Source organism: Blennius ocellaris (genome assembly GCF_963422515.1).
Source record: "Blennius ocellaris genome assembly, chromosome: 1".
Taxonomy (NCBI): domain Eukaryota; kingdom Metazoa; phylum Chordata; class Actinopteri; order Blenniiformes; family Blenniidae; genus Blennius; species Blennius ocellaris.
Window position 1 is genome coordinate 7,850,237 of NC_137650.1, and position 21,792 is coordinate 7,872,028.

Here is a 21,792-nt window from a genome sequence, read left to right on the forward strand (position 1 = left end):
AAAGATGCTGTATGGCAGTGAGCTGCCCCTGTTCCTCTGGGTGTCACATTCACACTGTTGCATATTTCTCAGTGGGTGTCACAAAAATGAATAGTAGATGTGATGATCGACAGGACAGTATGAAAGATTGAAAGAGTGGAAAATAGCTTATATGCCAAACACAGACATGTAAAAAACTAATTGTATTTTGAAAACAAACCAACAAGTACCGGTACATAAAAAGAAAAAAAAGCAATTTCATATATATATGCATAATTCTGTGTTTCTAAGCACGAGTCCTTGCTAACACCAGGGGTGGAAGTAACACATTAAAAAAGTAACAAAACTGCAATAAAAAACGCATTCTGGGGTACATTTACTCCATGTTATCTATTTAATTTCTATTATAACTCTCCAATGTGTAAACCCACAATTTGAAAGAATAGTTGGAAAAAAATCCTTCTTTATATCCATGTGTTTTTACAACACAAATTATCATTGTGTCTTTTTCATATATGTGATGATATTTTCATTTATGTAAATTAGGAAAAAGAGCCCGCTTTTATCACTATGTTTGAACGTAACCTCTATTCTAAAAGTGTACTTTTAATAATTGTACTTTTACTTGTAACTGAGTCCAACTTAAGCAATATAAGAGTTGCAGTTCTTGAGTACACGTTTACAGAATTCTTTCATTGTACGACTGTTATCTTAAGCTAATGGAAAAAGAAAACATGGCAAAAATAAATACGCTTCAAACAGGAACATGTGGGCTGGATTTTATTGTAAAGTAGTCTCACAAGAAAAGTCTGGGATTTGTTTGGTCTCTGATAGTAGCATGTCAAACAATAAAACACTATTCAGTGAAACAAGACAATGTTTTTCTTTGTATTTGTGATGGGCAGTTCAGCTTGAAATATGAACAGGACTGATGTACCAGTCAAAGAATGAAATGTATGTTACCTTGTGCAACATGAAGTCAGTTTGTGATTGCTCGGTAGATGAAAAAGCCACCCACCAAAAGTTAAAACAGCATCAGCTCTTTTGGCTTTACTGTAATCCACTACCTGTGCTTCTCTTGTATTTCTGCAAAAGAAGCTGTTCAAGTAATACTCCTCGTAGCACCCAGTAATGTAGTAATGCCCAATGACAGACTTGACAGTAATGTAATAATTTTGGCCATTGTAAATGTGACAAAGCCAGTTAAAGTATAACTAGAAAATCATGTAATATAATTAAAAATAAAAACACATTTTCATCAATATGGTAACTTTGCCATTCACTGTACCTATTTTTGATAAGCAAGCTGCACAAAAATGGGAAATTCATTTGAATATTATATTAGCTTCAGTTATGGCATTTTTTAATTATATTTTTACTTTAATAATGCAATTGTCAGACAATAATATAACATTTTCCAAAATGTTTTGAGGATATTTTATTACATTATTGGCTTTATTACATTTATAATGGATACAATTGTATTACATTATCGGTTGCTACACTCCTAATCCACTAATAACATACAACAGAGATCATCAGAAGAACCAGGATGTAAATCTTGAAGTTTCAAAATTTTACCAAACGTGAGTGGTGGGAGGCTACAGTAAATCACTGCAGGGATGTCTGTTCGAAACAAAAGACAGCTCACTTAACTGAAGAGGTAGGTAACAGCGTCTTTGTGGCACTCTGCATTATAATACTAAGCATTAGTAGTAGTGTTTTCTTTTCTTTTTCCAACGACACACTCTTTTTGTATAGTTCAGATTATCAAGAAAATATAGAGATATAAACTCAATCACAATTACAGTAACAGGTCAAAATGGATAAACAAAGTACAATCCGTTACATCAAAAAAAAACGCCATCATTGAAGTCATGCATCAGTGGAATATTTGTATATACATCCTTCAAAAGGTGTAGATGACCTATGTGCCACCTGACCAGTGTCGGTAGTTGAAGAAGGGACATTGAAACGAATTAAGCACACAGCTTACGTCTCGTTGTTTTGGAAGGCACTCTTTTCCGCCAACTGAGCTTCCTGTTACTCTTTTCTTGAAATAGGAAAGGAAAGATTGGGTCCTCGTCGGAAATACGTGAGGATTTCGAGAAGGTGATTTTCATGCTGACGAATACAGATATGACCTGCTGTCTTCCTCTTGCTGTTAACACAACATTAAACAGGATGTGCCCAGAGAATCACAGTATTCATCCAAGTTAGACCCGCCGAGGCAGGACAGAGAGGGAGAGAGAGAGAGAGAGAGAGAGCGAGAGAGAGAGAGAGAGAAATAACAGATTATTGTTCTTCTGATTCACTGGGCATCTCTGTCATCTGTCCCCACACTACATGGATGAATGCACCTGGGAAGCTTTTGTCCCTTAATTTTATTTGTTGAAATGCAGCTGAACCCTGACTTGTTTGCAACCTCTCATTTCTGCACTACCACCGTTTCAGTCTTTTTACAATTCAGACAAAGTCGCTCTGTGGGGAAGTTGTGGGGGGGTGGGGGGGGTGGGGGGGGGGGGGGGGGTCCGTGATGTTTATGTGGCTGCACAGTAAACACCTCTCACAGAAGTCAACAGTGTGTCCAAACACGTAACCAAACCAGACTGCAAGAGCTGCAGTATGAGAGAAGTTAGTGTTAGGGGATTGTAGGGATTTAAAATGTCAGTTCATTATTGGCATGTTTTTTTGCGTGTGTGTGTGTGTGTGGGCAATATGCATTATGCAAAAAGACGTGTGTGCATGTTCACTTCAAAAACAACCCACACCCTCAGTGCCGGTGGATCCTGTGTTTGGAACTCCCCACAACAGCACTGAAATGTAGAGACAAACAACAGCAACAACAAAACCAACAACAAATGGAATCCATTCACATTTCAATGGAAACGCTATCAGGGTCACTCGAATGCGGCAGCTCTTCTGGCACCCGATCAAGACCTGGAAAAGAAGACGACAACAGCGACACTTTTGTTAGAGGAAGTAGAACTCCAAACTCAGTTGAAGGTATCATTGGATTACAATGATAAATATATCCGTCGCCAACTCCAAACTATTTTATAGAAGATCGTTGTTCACAATGTAATGCTCACTCTACAATTACTCAATAAATCAAAGGTTGTGACATACTGTGCAGTAAAGACTTTTTTTCCCTCTTCACTTATCTTCATGAGGTTTCTCACTTTCAAGTTTGAGAAAAAATGATTTCCAGAAAAGATATATATATATATATATATATATATATATATATATATATATATATATATATATATATATATATATATATATATATATATATATATATATATATATACATATATATATTTTAGCACTACCAGGTTGTTTCTGTTGTTGACTTGGGATTGTTTGCGAGTTTGAGTTCAACATTTCATAAATGTGGCTTGTTGTAATGACTATAAATAAACATTACCACACTACAATTTATGTTCAGATACAGACCCAGGTGGAGTTTCTAAGAGTTCAACAGATGTCCATTTTAAATAAGGCAACAATAGCTTTTTGATTTTAGACTCTATTAGACATTATGCTAGCATTACCAAGCAGCAATTTGTTTTTTTTACTCAGTTTGGAATCATATCAAACGCTCACATTACAAACACAAACACATATTTCGATGTTGATTGTAACAGGTGCCACTTATCATCCTGCACCTCTAAACATGTAATCTTTACGATTTCCACAATCAGACATATAGTATATCGCAAATACACTCTGATTGCGACGTTCAAACTGGCATCATACAATATTATACAAACTGTTTATCAAAATCATTGCTTTGGATGCCATCAAGGGGTTATTTGCATCACCAAACAGCAGCATAATTTCACAATCTGAGCTGTGGTCTGATGATAAACACAAAAAAATACTGATTTTCATTTTTAGCTTAAACAAAGTCATTTCTGTGGTAATCTGTTGACACAGACAGAGGAAGTATGAGCTCTGGCTTGTCGGTTTGTATTCCATCAACCTTCGCCAGGGACAAGGAACCTGAGGTAAACCTTTATTTAAGCACTACATCCTGTGGCTGACACAGTCCCAAAGCCTGATTCTGCTTACTAATCATGAAGTGCTCATTAAACTCTTCATCACGGCACCTGTTCTCTTGCAGCTTGATGGGACATCAAGCTGCAAGAGAACATTTTGTCCTCAAAGTTGATGTGTTACTACTCAGGTTAAAAAAAAAAAAAAAGGATTTGAGTGAGTTTGACGGGGGCTAATTTGTGTTGTTTGGACGAGGAGGTCAGAGCAGCTCTTGTGGGGTGTTCCCGTCTGCAGCAGTCAGTATCTATCAAAAGTGATCCAAGGAAGGAGAAGCGGTGAGCCGCTGAAGGGTCGCGGGTGGCTAGGGTTCATTAATGCACATGGGCCCATGGAGGCATCATTTCACAACTTCCTGGAGTTAAAGGGTCTGCTGGTACCATCTTGATGCCACAGCACACCTTCACAGGTGTTTATAAAGTGTTGTATATCAGACATGCCTCTGCAGCAAACCACTGGTTCTACACAATATTATGCAGGTCGCCAATGTTTTATTTTATGCCTTATTGGTGAAAGTCATGATCTTATCTATGAAATTAGCTTTTGGATTTTTAAAGTTTTAGTGTGCTGCTTCACTTTCACATTAAATTTAACATTTAATTTATTTGTATATTTGTAAGGGACAGTGCATACTTCTTCATGAGGTTACTGTAAATATAGCAGATTTAGCAGATTTTGCTCATTTCCATTCGTTGCACTCCATAAAACCATACAAGGTTACAAACACATAAAAACAATAAGAACATATAAAAACAAGCATATACTAATATATGTTTCTCCTCTCAAATATATCATGTCAGTAAACATTTTTGCTTGTCAACACATTGAATTCTATAATTGGTAATAAGATTACACGTGGCATTGTTATTACCTCTGGTGTTCAGAATCAAAATGAAGATTTTCTCACAAAAATGTGTTTAAAAATCGAAGCAAAGTTTTACACATTTTACTTAGCTAACATATTTACTAATGGTAGTTTGTCTTGTGGCATGAAGTAGTGTAAAAATCAAGATATGCACCATATGCAGCTTTCATATTCTCTAGAAACACATGGTTGAATATATATTCATTGCAGCGCTAGTTAAATGACGATAGACTAGCAGGAGCACTTGACTCTCTTTATGCAAAATATTTTCAAGTGGATGTAATAATCATTTGGAGTACAATGACACACTTTCTAATAGTGCGATTAGCAAGTTCAACATCCTACATCTCCCTTTGAGGTAAGATATCAAAGTTTCAGAGGCAGCTAATCTCAACAGGAGAATGAGAATATATGCTATTAAATGATCAAATATTTCCGACAGAGAGCCTTTTAAGTACTTGAAAACACTGAAGCCCTTCAGATAACAGCATCCAGTCAGCAGCCTATCATGTCCTTCCGTGCAGTCATTGCAGGGAGAATGACAAAAGCCCAATTCGTGATTTGCCAACAGTTAGACGGGCTTTAACTCCACAGATTCAGGATGCAGATTAAACAACACGGGACAGCTGCAGTTCATTTGGTATAGTGTGATGTTTCCTCATCTCAGGTTGTCAGGTCAATTTCACCCCGTCGACATGTGGAAGTGTCCTTTAGAGAGAACCCCAAACATCCCCCAACTGCATGTGAGCAACTTGCATTTCATATTAAATACATTGATAATATCAAAATTTCACATTATTTATAATCAGCTATCCATTTTCCAATTGGGGATTAAAGATAGAGGAGGTGCGGGAATAGACTTTGTCCACCACACAACATTTATCTCCTGTCATGTAATCATTTCTGATGCGATGTCAACTTTCTAATGTTATATTTCAGGACATAGACGTTTTAAGTTTGTTGTAGGCTGCCTCTAAACATTCTCATGTTTTAAATCTATAGTTTTGCCTTACAACTAACAGGTTTAATTAAAATGATTCCATTACTAGGTACTTAAACATACCGTCAAACAATATGTGTGGTTATTTTCAGTAAAATATATGTATCTTTATGAAAATAATGTTTTGTTTTGTTTTCAATCATTATTGTCTTTATTCCCACCCCTCGTGCCTTCCCAACCCTGCTTCCATAAAAACAACCAAATATGAATTCACCATCAGACTCACTGTGCTATTTTGCAGTTGGTTGTTGTGACAAACCGTCCCGTGTAGTGAATGTTACATCTGATCACATTGTTGGTGAAGTCTGACTCCAGAACCAGGAACTTGGGGTTGACCTGGAGCTGCAGAAGAAAAGCACAATGTAAATTAATGGTGATAAATCGGAACAAATGTGCATGAAAAATAAGAATCGTGATGAAAAAGAGGCAACGGTGGGCACTGAGCCGTGAAGTGCAACACCTCAAAACCTTTTTAAGAAGCAAAAAGAAAACCAGCCGGACAGATTTGTTGTGGTGGCCTCAACTCTCCCTCACTCCATGAAATGTGACCTCACGCTGTCGGCAGCCATGTCCACGCACACTGAGATCTCACTTAACTCTTACCTTCAGTATGTAGTTGCCAGGTTGGATGTCAGTGATATCGATCCACTGGCAGTCAATATCAGCGTTGTATGTATCGTAGCAACCCGGACTCAGACCCTGAAGACACCGAGGAGCAGAGACAGGCTCAAAGAGAATACTGAACCTGTATAAAGCAGGCCAAAGTTTGCACTGAACAAAACAAAACTAATGAATGAAAAAGGAGCTGAGGATGTGACAAAGTAGAACTCCAGTGCACTGATAAGCTGATAAGACATATTGACTTGCAGTGCCCGAACTCTTGTTTTGGTTTGTTGTATTACCTGAGTGTGCGCGGTGCAAGCATAACGCTTCAGGTGGCCAAAGTCACAGGTGGTGTCCTCCAGACAGAAGCTGGCCTTGTGTCCCTCGGCCACTTTCCGGCCAGTGCTGACCTCCAGTAAATCATAATGGCTGAACTCGTCCATACTGTGGTAATGCCTACAAGAGCATGGTTGGGGGGGAAAAAGCATTTAGTCAGAAATATAAAGGGTTCTTTGGTAAAGTGGTGCAATCAAAGCATATAAAAATAGATTGTAGATTTATATTTTGTGTATTCAACCTGCAGACCTCAGCTGTTAACATTTTTGTAAGTGATGCAGCACCTTGACTGAACCCGTCATAATTCATCAGTGGATAATGGATACTAATTAATGGAAACAATAACGTATTGCTGAAGCAAAGCATTAACGCCCTAATGATGTATGAATGTTGTTAATTAGCTTGTACCAATCCGCTAGATCAGAGGCGTGTGTGTCTGCGCGCGTGCGAGTCGGTGAGTGTGTGTGTGGGTATTTTGAAGAGTGCGCAGTGAGTGCATGTCACAGTGTGAGTGCATTTCACGTACAGGCAATGTGTTTCTGTGTGTGTGTGTGTTTGCACAGCTTCAGCAGCTTAGGAAAGCCTGGATGCACGCGACCACTGATCATCTCAGCCGAACCACCACATGAACCGAGTGACTCTCAATGAGTGACTGTCAATGAGCCGCTCCATTTGAAATCATCTGTAATATTAGCTGCTCTATGGCTTGGACCGCTTCCAAATGTCAAAGTGACCCAGGAAGCTATTCGCTTTTTACAAGCCTGCTGCGCAAGTAATTGCGGTTGAAAACCAACAAGAGCATATTTGTGTGGAGAATGGTGACAACATCATTTAGAGCTGATGGGAAAAGCTCTATTTTATGCTATTATTTTGATGGGATCATGGACTGTGGTGGAGACATGTGAGTGATTAAAACACAAAGATTAAAAAGAAAATGTGACACATATTTACAGGTTACCGTTTTGGTTGGTTTGTTTTGTTTCCCCGCAATTTCAAGTGTTGTTATGTCAGTATAATCGTGTATTCAAGAGAAAAATCACTAATATTATTTACAAAGTTACATTTGTTTGAGTACCTTTTTACATAAATTGTACCTGTGAGAGAAGTTTCAATATATTTTATACTTTTACTTGAGTACAGTTCTTAAGAAAAAGTCTGATCATTATGCCGTTTCACTCAGCTTGATGCTTTCGTTGCCTTTATTTTCAACAGGAATATATTGAAATGATGAAATATTTTTTTTTGCTTTAATTGAGAGATTTCTCAATCAAATTCTCAATCAAATGAAACCACAAAGTCATGCGACTCAACACAAATTCTCTGCATGAAGGAAAAAACACCTTGATATCAGCAACAATTAATGATTGATTACTTATGGGGCTGAGTAGGATTTGATTCGGGCTGCCAAATTATTTACATTGAGATTTAATAATATGGCCGTGATTATCATATTTTGATTCCCAAAAAATAGTATCTCTTGATAACCAGACAGAAATTGAGGTAAGCAACCTGTTGTCACTTGCCTAAAATAATCTCTCTTCAATCCATCATACAAGCATAATTTTCACTTCAATCTCTGGAGTGAAACAACTGATCTAATAATCACTTTTCTAACAAAATAACAGGTTTTTATCAAGTTTTAATGGACAAATAAATAAATAAAAGAAACAATGTTCTGAAGAATACTTCAGTTTTAGAAAAAAACTTGAAAAACAAATTGTCTTTGAAGTGTTTTTCACTGCAACAATAAAAAAAATGAATGAGTTTGTTTATTTCCAGTTTCTAGAATGAGCAGCAGACGAGACTGACATCTATTTGTCAGATATTATATAATCTCAGAGGATTTTTAAGCAGTAAAGTCCCTTATTTGCAATCAATTCAAATTCACATCCATTGAAAATCGTACTGGACATTCCCATGAATTTATAAGCAAAGTATGGTCACAAGGTTCAGAAAATGATAAAACAGTGGGTGATGTTAACTGTGTGAATTAAGTTAAACAATGTGAAGCTCTGTGTTAACATTCATATCCGGAGTCCCTGCTTGATGTAAATGACTAGACAGTATTTAAGTACATGCTGTGCAGTCAGGGCTGCGTTTACAAGTTTTCAAAATTGTAAAGAAAAAGATTATATGACAGGAAATGAGTTGGGGCCCAAACCCAATGAAATGCATTCAAAATAACTAATAACTATATTAATGTGTCTAAAGTTTCTTTAATATGTCATTTTATTAAGATGTTATCATTTCCAATTTCAAGATGTTTCCCTGTATCTCAATTTGTACCTCCTATTTTTCATGACGTTAAAGAGGTTACTAAGCAATTACTACTTGAGTAATCCAAGTAATCTTTTTGGGATGTCCATTATCTGCTTTTATTTGAGTAATATTATTCAGTAATATTAGTAAAGAAATAGATTTGAGCAAGGATCTTGAAGTGCAGGCATTTAAAGGCATAACTCTCGTTGCATTTTGATGCTTTTCATTTTGAATCTTAATTCTTACCGTCAAATATCATATGACTGTTCACATGAAAGTTTATCATCGTTTACATTTTCACAACATTGACAATGAATGCAGCTCTAAAATGGGCATTTCCAAAAAAGTATTATGCACAGGATTACCTTTTATTGATCTTTTTTCATTGTTAATTTCAAATAATAAAAAAAATAATAAATGATGAGAAAGTAAGGCATTCCCCTGGCCCCCAAGTTTTTCCTGCATATCCTCTTGAAGTTCCTCAATGGAGGACATCCCCACATTTTGAATCGCAATTGTATTCTCAATTAACTTTAAATCGTAGCATATTACAGCAAAGTCTTCACATTCACTGCAGTTAATATTCGAAGGTCTAGAAAAAAAACAACAAAAAAAAACATCTGAGCAGAATGTGGGGAAATTAATTCTTATCAATGCTGCCTGAACAGACAAACACAACAGTATGCTCTGGCAAATGGCTATAAGAAGTACATTTATATAGATTTGAGCTCCGGTTCCATAGGTATCTCGAGTAAATGGATGAATGAATGAATATGACAACCTGATTTCTGGTATTTGGGGCAGTATAATCTGTGATTCTTGTCTGATTGTGATGTCTCTGATTTTATTAGACATTGTACATGAGTAGTGTTGACTTTAGTTGCCATGCATGAGGTAAGCACTGGAGCCTTTACAGTCAAAGTCAGGCTATAAAAATATTGCCCTTTTTGCCTTACTTCATTTCATGGCCCATATTTCAACACACACAGCAGCTTTTACTGGAAGAGTCATTAAAGATTGAAGGATGACTTGGAAGGAAAAGTGCGTATTTTCCATTGATGGAGCGAGTGACCATTCAGGGACTCATTTGTTCCATAGGAGAGCCAGGCCACCAATTAGGAATTGGACCCAGGTAGAGAGAGACATTGCTGTTATCTTAGGTTGAACACTATCTTTATTGTAACTCTGGGCATGAACTGCACTCTCTTGTCTCAGATACAAATAGTCATGAGTCTGTTTATGGGCTTATTTTACGAGGGAGCACATGGGTGCACATGTGATCTGTGCAATGAATGTGTAAGTGCACACATTCACAATTGTGTCTCAAAAAGGGAGGGAAGCCGAAGGCCTGGATGGCCGAAACAGTCTTTGTTTTTGTTCCCAAAACTGGTGGTCATTTCAGTGGGAGCCTTGAGATGATTATCTGTCATGTATGTACACGTCAAAATAGAAAGAAGGATAATGTAGGAAGCAAGCGAGAAGAAAAGAAATGGGGGTGGGACATGAGTGGACGGGTCTTCTACCTCCTTGGATTCCTGGATCCCTTCTTTGACTATGTCAGCTGTGGGGAATGTAGCGTTGGAAGAACACGAGGGATTCTTTAACAAGAATAGCTTGTAATTGGAATGCACAAAATATCTCAGTCCTCCACAGTTGTGAGTCATTTTCCACACATGTTACAAGAAACCAGATTTTTGAGGCTGTTTCTGATCATAGCATGAGTTGTAAAACACAGCCGGTGACTTACTTTCCTTATTTTCCAGTGGCCTGACATTTGCCTTCTGATACTTGCAACCAGAACATTAAGACATACATTCAAGCACCTGCACACACATCAGCTTTGATATTTGGCGCCAAAGGTCAAGTATCTTAATAAAATTGCAACAGTGGGAGTCGAGATCGAGAAAAACACAAGCTGAAGACCTCTCTTAGTAAGTTGTGGAAAAATAAGTGAACTCACAAAGCTTTTCATATTGGTGGGCATAGAAAGTTTGAGGTGTGATTCGTTGTCCTCATTTACGCTGAAAAAAAGAAAAATCCAACAGCTTCACATTTCACCACACTCAGGAGAATGCTGTTCCCCTCATTTCTTTTGAGACTCGAGCATGGAAGATAAGGGTGGATGCAATGGAAAGCAAAACTGTCAACTATGCAGCTTATTTGACAGAAATGTAGGGCAGGAAAGTTTATTGTGAGAATCTGGGCTAGAGATTTTCTTCCCCTAAAGAGATTTCTTTGTGCCCAAACACTCTGTCCCAGTAACCCATATCCATGGCATCACACTTTAGCAGCTGTGTGATCTGGTGTCACAGATTGACAGGAAAAAATGGATTGATTTGTCATTCTGATCACAGAGCCAGTGGAATGATTGTGCTGGCGTTCTGCCTCCTGGGAGCCACTGTGTAAATGTAGACTGATGTCAGGCAGCAACAACGCTGCCAATCTCCTAACGGCCAGTCAACATTCCTCCAAGATGAGAATAGTAAAGGAGAGCTTGGCTCTCGAATCAGTGGGCAGACTTGTAGAAATCAAGATAAAAGGCAGCCTACATGGAATATAAACTATCACGATAGCCCCAAAATCACCTCATCATCAGTGCCCCCTGAGACATTTCATCTGAGCCTCCGCTGGCTGGCTGAACCAACAGAAATCAATGAGCTGAGAAGAAGACAATGAAAGGACTGTTTGATACATTTACAGTTATATCCTCTTGTTTTTCAGGGATTAACCTATATTTTAAGGAAGTCTCTATAATTGAATTCACATATTTTTTCCTTTTCTGTCTTCTGGTGCCAGGGAATTGAAAGACACACTGAAAAAATATAAACTAAAGACTTCTGTTTTCGCTCCTATCTTTCATGAGCTGAAGACAAAGATCAGAGACATTTTCTACACACACAAAAGGCCAATTCCTCTCAATTATCGCTCACAAATGCGTTTAAATTAGTGTTAGTGAGCACTTCTCCTTTGCTGAAATAATCCATCCACCTCACAGGTGTGGCATATCAAGATGCTGGATGGACTGCATAATTATTGCACAGGTGTGCCTTAGGCTTTCTAGCACAGATTTAGATGAATTTGTGAACAATATTTGAGAGAAAATAGGCTTTTTGTGTACGTAGAAAAAGTCTTAGATCTTAGAGTTCAGCTCATGAAAAATGGGAGCAAAAACAAAAGAGTTGCGTTTATGGTTTTATCCAGTGTATGTGGATCCTTTCAGGCAATATGACCATTTAGGATACAATAAAGGTCATGTGTATACAGCACTCTGACTCGCAATCTGAATAAATCATCAGAGAAATAGCACAAGTTTAATGGACCTGGACGACACCTTTCCAACCCGAATGGTGTTAAAAATACTTTGCCACAACCACCATCACTGAGAGTATGCATTACCGCGGGAGTTACATATTGTTGCCTCAATTCCAGGGACAAACATGTCTCTTGCTTTAGTATATTCCACTGAATATTCCTAACTACATGGCCACAGGCAAATAAAGTAAATGGAACTAATCTGTTCTAGCAGAAGTAGCGCCAGTGTCGTGAGCACGAGGACAGTGGTCTATCACATGTGATCCCTGAACCAGAACAGCTACTGTTCTCGGTAAAAGTGACAAAATGCAGCAACGTAAGAAAGCTCTTAAATTAAAAGTTGCGATTGTTGCTTTTTATGAAACAGCAATGCAAGTGCAATGCATAGTGAATATATAGAAGAGAGATGAGTATGAAGTATGTGTGTGTGTGTGTGTGTGTGTGTGTGTGTGTGTGTGTGTGTGTGTGTGTGTGTGTGTGTGTGTGTGTGTGTGTGTGTGTGTGTGTGTGTGTGTGTGTGTGTGTGTGTGTGTTTGTGTGAGTGAGGGGGGGGGGGGTTACAACATTACATGCAGGACTCCTAATTCATATTCATACTCCAAAATATTTCTTAATAACTTTGGCTTTATGACTGGAATAATTGTACAATTGTGAAGCTGCAAAATAAATCTGGAACCATTCAGATGTTTTCCTGTTGGATTGCATGTTGGAATAGCAACATTTCTTTCAGGCATACTAAACCTTTGTTTAACAGTACAGGGAAAAATAACTTTGAAAGGAATATAGAAGACAAAAAGACACTATCTACTTTACAATGGGGGCAGATAGAAAGGAGACATGTTGCTGTCAGCTTGCCAAATTTTCTATTTTCTATCTTTGCATGTAAAAAAAAATAGGATTTGAGATTTATTGAGTGGCACGTACAGAGACATACTAAACACAGTTGTAACCGAACAGCAGATGCATGATGTATAAGATGAATAGCTGATTGTGTGAAATTGCTGTTTGTCTAGTTTACATCAACAACTTACTGATGACAGCTATGCCATTCCCAGGTATGACGTGGTCTGTTGGGCATGAAGTCAGCAGTGCCCTTGTTTTTCACCCTCTGTGGGAATCTCAGCAGGACCCGTATGTCATAGTCACTGGTCTCCTGGTTATAGGCAGAGCTGGATGACAAACAAACAAATGAAGACAAAAGAAAAACAGTGAGGGAAACCAGGCCATGTGGTGGCAATAGCAGAATGTGTATGTCGACATGTCTATTTCTCATAACTGAGACAAGTGGAAGAGAAAAAGGAAAAAAACTTGAAGGCTTGAAGGCAACAGTCTATCCTCTAAATAATTCATTGTACACATTACAACCATCCGCCCATACGCATTCACACACACACACACACACACACACACACACACACACACACACACACACACACACACACACACACACACACACACACACACACACACACACACACACACACACACACACAGTTTCGACATGGGGCAAGGGAAGAGAGGGTCCACATTCGTATAAAATGTACGTTTTTGTGTGAGGAAGGAGGCACAACCGGAGTTCACAACAGCACTGAAGACCTAAGCCATTCGTCTTCTGACTGTTGTTGACATTGGAGTGTATGGCAAATTACAACAGCCCATCTGTCCGTGATTGCCGCAAACTCAGGCAGGATATGAAAGGGCTTTGAGGGATGGATGTGCTTGTGATGGGAAGAGTGCAAACAGAGCCGCCACAGGGACAGCACACTTCCATCATTTCAGTGGTGTCCTCGGTGCAGTGTAAGTCAAAGGGGCCCCGGCACCGGGCCCAGGAGATGTTTCTCAGCAGCATGAAGAACTTAACCTAAAGATAGTCTGTAACCAGGATTTAGTTTACTTAAGTTGTACAGTTTTGCAAGATTTTTTTTCCCCCCAAAAAAACATTGCACAGGATGCATGTCATCCTCAAAGCTAAGGTATTATTATGTGTGATTCATATTCTTTTTAATGCAATGCAAAGGTGAATCAGCTCATAGAAAGTGTTAATCTTTCATAAAGAATGAATTTGGATTTTGATGCATACTTCAGTCTACCCTGAATGGTACTCCAGTTTGTGAGTGGGTTGTATTTAGAGAGAACATACATTTTGTTTTTCCGTGCATTGTTTTTGCATTCAGCTACAATGCTGCTGTGATGATGGTGCTCGAACATAATAAAAATCTGTCACTGACAGAAATTTGAAAAGTGACTCCATAGGGGCACGAACAGTTTCGACACAGACACGAGAGGAAACACAATGAAGAGAAACACACAGAATAAACAACGAATGAAAATTGCTTTACCTTGACAGACATTTTTCCTCTGCAGCACAACGAAGCGAATACATGTGGGCTCTCTGGATGTATGTGGATGCCTGGACGTAGTTGGGGTCAGGAACCAGATCAGGCAAACCTGAAATAGCAAACACTTCTTCAAAACTGGAAACAAAAGCGTTGACTGATGTAACATTTTTTAAATAATCATATTTATTGTTTAAATAAGAGATTTTGGAAGATTTAAGCCCCCTAACTGTACTTGAACCACATTGCATTACTCAGCCATCCTCGAGCCTCATGCCACAATGGCTTTGTGTCACACCAAGTAGTAATATTTGGTTGACTGTCAGACTGAGTAATGCTGTTCACATAATAAGATATCATTGGGAACAGCTGTTGGGATTCATAGGCAATAACAAGCATCAGTCTCTTGGTGCCTGTTGGGATGCTCCTGATTTGAAATATCTGATAAGTATTGGTAAATAACCTACAACTTTTGCAGCTGTTCTTAACATTTGTTTTTTGTTTGTTTGTTTGTTTTTACTTAAACATATAATATCATTTCACTTTGTCTCCATTACAAGAGGGAAGCAAGCTTGCTGGTTCAAATCTCACTGGCATAGGCTCACCACTGTGGGAGCCCAAATCAATAACTTTTCAGGTTGTGTCACACAGGATGGCTGTATCATTGTAGTGTCCCCGGAAGGGAACGCCAGGCAGGGCCTCTTGTCACTTCCTTTTCATTGCACTTGCCATGAAGTCATTTTCAAAATGTAACTTTTGATCAAATAATTCATACTTCAGCTTTTCGCCTTTTATCATGATTTCTCAAATTTGCTGGTAAAATGTCCTCTTGAGGAGAACCACACTACACCTGTAAACCACTGCTTTAAACTGACAGAATGCAATGCAATTGCACACATTTACATAGACATGATTTCTCATGGTGAATACAGTGGCACTGATGGGGATATGATACATGACTTGTTCTTGAGAGATGCACTCCTGCTGTATAAGCGACTCAGATTGAAGTGAATCTGGCATGGAGGAGCACATTTAAGGGTTAAATCTAAGGCTCTTCTTTGCAAAAACCATTAAGCAAAAAAAAAATTATGAAAAAATCCTTTGATCATACTGTCACGGTCACTTCTAACTAGCTTTCCATGAAATGCACTTAGTGATTAAGAGAGAAATTATACCAATAAATGATTTCCCATATGATCTTCTGTGAAGCAGTTCTTAACATGAATATGTCACTTCAACCTGACCTTTGTAATGATAAACAGACGAGCCATATCTGGTGGGGGAATAGTGGGAAATATTTCTGTGCTACGGTATAAAATAAAGCCAACCTTGTTGCAATGCAGAATACAGATATTATGGACTTTGCTAATAGGCGCCAGAAATGAGGAGATGTAGAGGCGACAGTATGCAGAAATACAGAGTGAGTCCCAGACAGAGACATTGAGAGGAGGAATGTATGTGCCAGGGTAATCAAGTGATCTCACGCCAATGCTGTTTTTAAAGTGAGCTACTGCCCAAGTCTGTCAGAAAGCCAAGAGAAAAAAAAACACAGTAGGTCTGACTTCCTGTCAGATTGAATGTCTGTCCGTCTGTCCCATTTCTAGAAAAGGCCATGTCAGCAAGGGTCTCTGACCTTGCTTATCAGCTCTCTGTTTAGCTCACAAAGGGCAGACACACTGCAATACAAGCTTGTTCAAGCCACAAAAAAATCTGACCTACAAGCATGGCATTAAAAAAAGAAGTTGATACTTTTTGGACCAACATAAAATCTTTCGGGAACAGTCTGGAAAAAAACAGACTTTTAGTTTTCCCATTTTATATTTGCACAGGATTTAACATCCAGGTGAGTCCTCCCTCACCAGCTGCAAGTTTAAAGATGGTATTTCCCTTTGTTGGAGCTGTGTAAACTTCCCACCCAAGATCTCTCGGTCTTTCTCCGAGACAAACATACAGGATAGGGACCTTGTAAACACTGTAAACCAGTGTGAAACACAGAGGTTTTCCCAACAGCACTCTCAGCCCCAATTTTTTTCTTCCTCACCCTCGGAAGGCTTTGTTCTCTGCCCTCTAATCTTTTGAAATGTGAAAGTGGGTCTCTTTCAGAGGGATAAAGTGTATTGAGAAACTAAAGCCGATCTGCTCTCAGCATGTGACAAAGCCACACATTACAGTCTAAGTGGGACAAGGAGAAGAGAGTCTTGCCAGGCTTTTTATATACATCTGATATAGCATAAGAAAACGACATGAGGGCTCTTTTCTCGACAGTCGCATGTCATGCTATAGGCCGTGAACTAAAGACTGATGAGAACTCTCGAAAGCGAGGGGGCTCATCCACTATATATATATATATAATTTTTATTTTTTGCAACGTGTCACCTCAAGGAAACTATGAAACTATGTAATTTATCTCACAGTGACCCTTAATGTATCAGTAGCAGTAGTTGTCAACCTTTTAGGCTTATGTTTCAGCTGATATTATACAGATTTTGTGCAGCGGTAAGACTTTCAATGTGAAGCTATTGAGGGAAAAATAATGAGTCAAACAACTGCAGCTCTGCTGTGATGAATTAATCTGTGCCAATTATGGCATAATTAGTCTCACCTATGACTGCTGGTGGTTTTGTCAGGGAATATGAGAACACTGAGATGAGCTGACAATGTTCTGGAAAGGGTATTGTCAGTACAATAGTCAGATTCTTTCTCTTACACTTAATTAAAGATGAATCAGTATTCACAAAAGCTGGAGTTCTCTTTCTGAGAGGGAAATTTCGCCAAATGAGAATGCCTCCTTTATAGCGAACAGAGTTCGGGTGAATCATCCTGGTGAAACAATTTGTTTAAGCCCTTTCAATCAGTTTGCAAAGGAGACTTCATCTCAGTCTGTTGTTTGTTGCTTTTTCTTGAGTAACAACAGGAAGGAGTCGCAAACATAAGTGAGAATAGAGAGTGTCTGACTTCTAGAATTAGAACTTCCTGACCTAGGTAGCAGAAGCAAATGTGTGTTATAAATCCCATGGCTTTAAATTCCATTAAATAAAAAGTAATCAAAGCAGCTTTTTAAATGTGACTGATATCAACAGATGTCAACAGGAGTTCATGTCAATTTGCGAGAATGGTTGAAGTTCCTATGCAGAAGTATTCCCTTTTTAAGTTATCAATGTTATGGCAGCATGTCCGTTTATTATCCAGGTCAAAAGGTAAGTTGTTTGTCAAACAAACCTGGCATTGGTTGTCTGTGAAAATCAGCTTGGTTGTCAGTCTGTCTCAAACGTTTGATGGGAGAATTTTCAATGTTGACTTTACATTCTCATACTGTGTGCATGCATTGGTTTTCTCTGGGATCTTAAGCTTTCTCCTACAATTACCACGGCTGGTAAGCTAGGTCAATTAGTGTTTTTGAATGGATGTGTGTATGAGTGTCATCCTTCTCTGTTGGTAATGCGTTGATACATAACCTGCTAATAGTGGTTCTGGGACAGGATGAAGCAATAAAATGAGTTTAAAAGACTGATGCATTGTTACACAATGATTTTCAAATGCCACATATGATTAGACACAACTGATTGACTGGTATGTAACACGAAGTTTGGCCATTTAAAGTGATGTTCTTGTTCATATGTCTGTTTTTTATTCGTCACAGTCTCTAATACCACTCACTGCTGCATTAAAACAAAACAGCATTATCACCTGACATTTTTACACAATTTTCAACCTATAGATCAAAACAGGTACTACAATACTGTACGAGCTTAATGCCTTGATGTGAAGCAGTACAATAAAAATGTCAGTTTTTTTCCCCAAACAGCTCCCAATAGCTGGATCTTTATCACAATGATTACTGAGAGAGCTAAGGCATCTGCACACATGTTGGCTTTTTGTGCAGCAGAAATGCCTCCAAGCTCTGGAGTGTCTAATAAATGATTGTTGCGAAGCACGGGGCACACTGGAGAGACTGTTTTGCGACGAGGCAGAGTATTGAGTAAACAAAATGATAAACCTGCATTTAGAGTCTGAGACTCTCTTCGGAGGTCGTCAGCTCAGACCAGACTCAGCCTGCGGCATCCGGAACATGGTCCACATGTTGTTTGCATTTGGCCCTAATTTTCCGCTTAATAATAAAAGCTGTAGAGAGCCTTCTTTCCTTCTGAGTGTAAGTTACGAGAATAAAATTCATCAGTGATCAACAATTTCAAGGAAAGGGTCAGCAATGATGAATAAACATTATACCTTCTATATGTTTCAACACCCTGTCTTGATATTTATTTGATTTCCTGAAAAAATATGTTGCAGGGACTTTCCAGTTCTCTCCTTCACCTTTGGGAAGGCATGAATCCCCCCACCAACCTACCCCATCATCCCACCTCCCCTTCACTGCCATCAATTCCATGAGGCAGGCACAAGCACCCCAACCCCCCAACGTCAGCCCATCACCAGCCCCAGCCTATGAGGTCACCACCATTACCGAACTCCACACGCCTCATGAAGCAGCCAACTTTGTCGAAACACAAAATTCCCCGCACACAAAAAACACAGAGGTTCTTGTGTCAGCTCTCTGCATTGGCAGAGTTTGCTCAACACCTGGCTTCAATATTCAAGCAAGTGGGAAAAAGATGAACTTTATGTCCACTTTGCTTTGTATGTAAACTGAAAAAAAGAGGAATTTTCCATTGCTTTTTCAATCTGATTACTTCAGAGGAGTTTTTCTTTTTTTTTCATTTTTTGGGAAGAATATTAGAAAAACATGATTATGTTCTTAAAAGATTGGGTATTCAACTCCCCTGGGCGCTTGCATATTTCAAATTAATGTGTGAAGCAACAGCACAGATCTGATGACAGACCTCATGTTTTTTGCCTCTCACACTGAAGTAACTTGGATGGATGCCTAAAAGTGAACACACTCGCACAGAAAAAAAAAATCCAGCCATTTAAGTGCTTCAAGATTTCCTTGAGAATCAACTGCATCTACTGCCATTTCTCTCACATGTTCCAGGTCATTGTCAGCATAAAGAACAGTGTCCTGACCACAATAGTGAAGACAATGAAAACTGAAATAAACCTTACTGTACCTCTCTGTTCTGGCCGATACACACTTCCAGCATTAACGTTGGGATTCTCAATGGCAGAGTTTGGAGAATTTCTCACTGGGGGAATCGCCTGCAAGAAGGGAGGCTGGGGTCTTCCTAATGGGGGAAACTGCTCATACTGAGGGCTCCTGACTGACGGTTGACCAACAGATCCTGTCCGGTCCACAATTACTTGAGGGCCCTGGTTTGTATTGGAGGCAGGGACAGCAGGAACTGATTCCTCGTTGTAGAGACTGTGGGTGTATCTATGGTCCAGGCCATCTCTAAATGGTGGCTGTGCGGCTTGTGCGGGCACGACAGGTGCCACAGGATTGGGCCCATAGCCATAAGACTGGTAGTAGCGGTAGCTGTCATCAGTGAAGTCAGAAGGAGATCCAGGGAGTACTGGAGCCAAACCGCCTCCATATCCCGCTCCGGCATAGCCAAGTCCAGTAGAGAACCCTCCACCTCCACCTCCACCTCCACCTCCACCTCCACCTCCACCTCCACCTCCACCTCCATATCCACCGCTGACGACAGGCTGAAATGGGGGTTCATAGTTCCTGACTGGTACATCCACAAAACTTGGGTCATAAGGAACTGGCTGGAATGGAGGCTGTTGAAGAAATGGATACTGTGGGTACGATGGTATATTATATGCTGATGAAGAGAAGGATGAAGATGACGATGATGACGATGATGAGCCTGTGGATGGCTGGAAATGGCTGCTGGAGGATCCTTGGAACTGGCTACTACCTGTGCTGCCTGTAGTTTGTCTCCAGTTGTCAGGCACTTGGCCAAAACCAAATGGATGCCTTGCCTGCCCGCGGACTGTTTCAGAAGATCCTCTTGATGGAGCCTGTCTGCGGACTGTTTCAGAAGATCCTCTTGATGGAGCCTGTCTGCGGACTGTTTCGGAAGATCCTCTTGACGGAGCCTGTCTGCGGACATTGCCTCCCTGAGGTCTGCGTGAGGAGCGCGGATGACTATCTGCCACAACCACTCTGGGAGCACTCTCCTGGGTCCCTACTCCAGCGGGGACATATTCAGCTCCACTGTTCAGCAGGCTGAAAAGCCGGCCGTTGTTCTCCCACTGGATCACTTGCCTCCAAGGGGTGGAAGCACTGTCTTGTCCCTGAGCCTGACTCTGACCTTGAGTCTGTGTGCCAACCTGAGCCTGGCCTGAGCCCAGCAGGATGAATGCCAAACATGCTACAAGAGTTGGCAACATACCGGCTCCAAAGATGCCACAGTTCACCACAGATGGGAAGAAATCTAAGTGTCCAGCAGTTCAAGCTCAAAGCACCTGTCGCCCTGTCAAAAAAAACATGTGTATCCTCTTCCCGCGGGTACAGCTTTGGTGAGAGCGTTGAGACAGAAGCAGGATTGTGAAATGAGCCTGTGGTCGAGTGCATCCACAGCTCTTAACCGCCAGCAGTGGATGAGGTTGAATGTGCATTCAGAAGCAATCCCACCCAGGAGAGTGAAAGTGGGCTTCAGAAGACCCACTGGTGGTGTTACCATCTGCCAGTGGTATGAGAATATATCCTGACTTCTTGTCGGTCTGCTGGCCTGCCTGTCAGTAAACTAAGCATAGCTTTCTGCCTCCAGGAAAGAAGTTCCTGTGCACTGCACGACTGCAAGCTTGTATTTGCCTGATGCTTACAATGGGCTGTGAAGAAATCTCAAACTTTTTTTTTTTTTTTTTTTCTTCTTCTCTCTTTTTTAGGAGAGGTCCCACATGGCCCTAGTGCTAGTGATGTTTCCTGGCCTGAAGCGGCCAAGGCTTCATGAGGTTGTCAAAGTCAACATTACTGGTATTCAGACATACCATGTAACAGATCTCACTTTTCTTTTTTTTCTTTCTTTTTCTTTTTTTAATCAAATTGTACAAGCATCCATCGAGACAATATGACCTTGATTTTTTTTTTACAGATGTTTCAAAGGACTGTTACATTGTTGCTTTTCCTTTAAAACTTT

General features: G+C 39.7%; 1 protein-coding gene across 2 annotated transcripts; it reads right to left on the reverse strand.

Annotated features, from left to right (window-relative positions):
* Positions 1-757: 757 nt before the first annotated feature.
* loxl1 (lysyl oxidase-like 1) lies at positions 758-21,450 on the reverse strand. 2 transcript variants are annotated; one of them, XM_080496063.1, is made up of 8 exons: positions 20,711-21,450; positions 19,816-20,671; positions 14,753-14,861; positions 13,445-13,582; positions 6,806-6,962; positions 6,507-6,602; positions 6,130-6,245; positions 758-2,919 (listed from the first exon to the last, which is right to left on the reverse strand). In XM_080496063.1, exons 1-8 carry the CDS (start codon positions 21,041-21,043, stop codon positions 2,913-2,915), a joined length of 1,812 nt encoding a protein of 603 aa, XP_080352189.1. In that variant the 5' UTR covers positions 21,044-21,450; the 3' UTR covers positions 758-2,912. The 2 variants fall into 2 exon arrangements, with proteins under 2 accessions (XP_080352189.1, XP_080352188.1); XM_080496062.1 differs by having other exon boundaries at positions 19,816-21,450.
* Between the last annotated feature and the right edge of the window lie 342 nt (positions 21,451-21,792).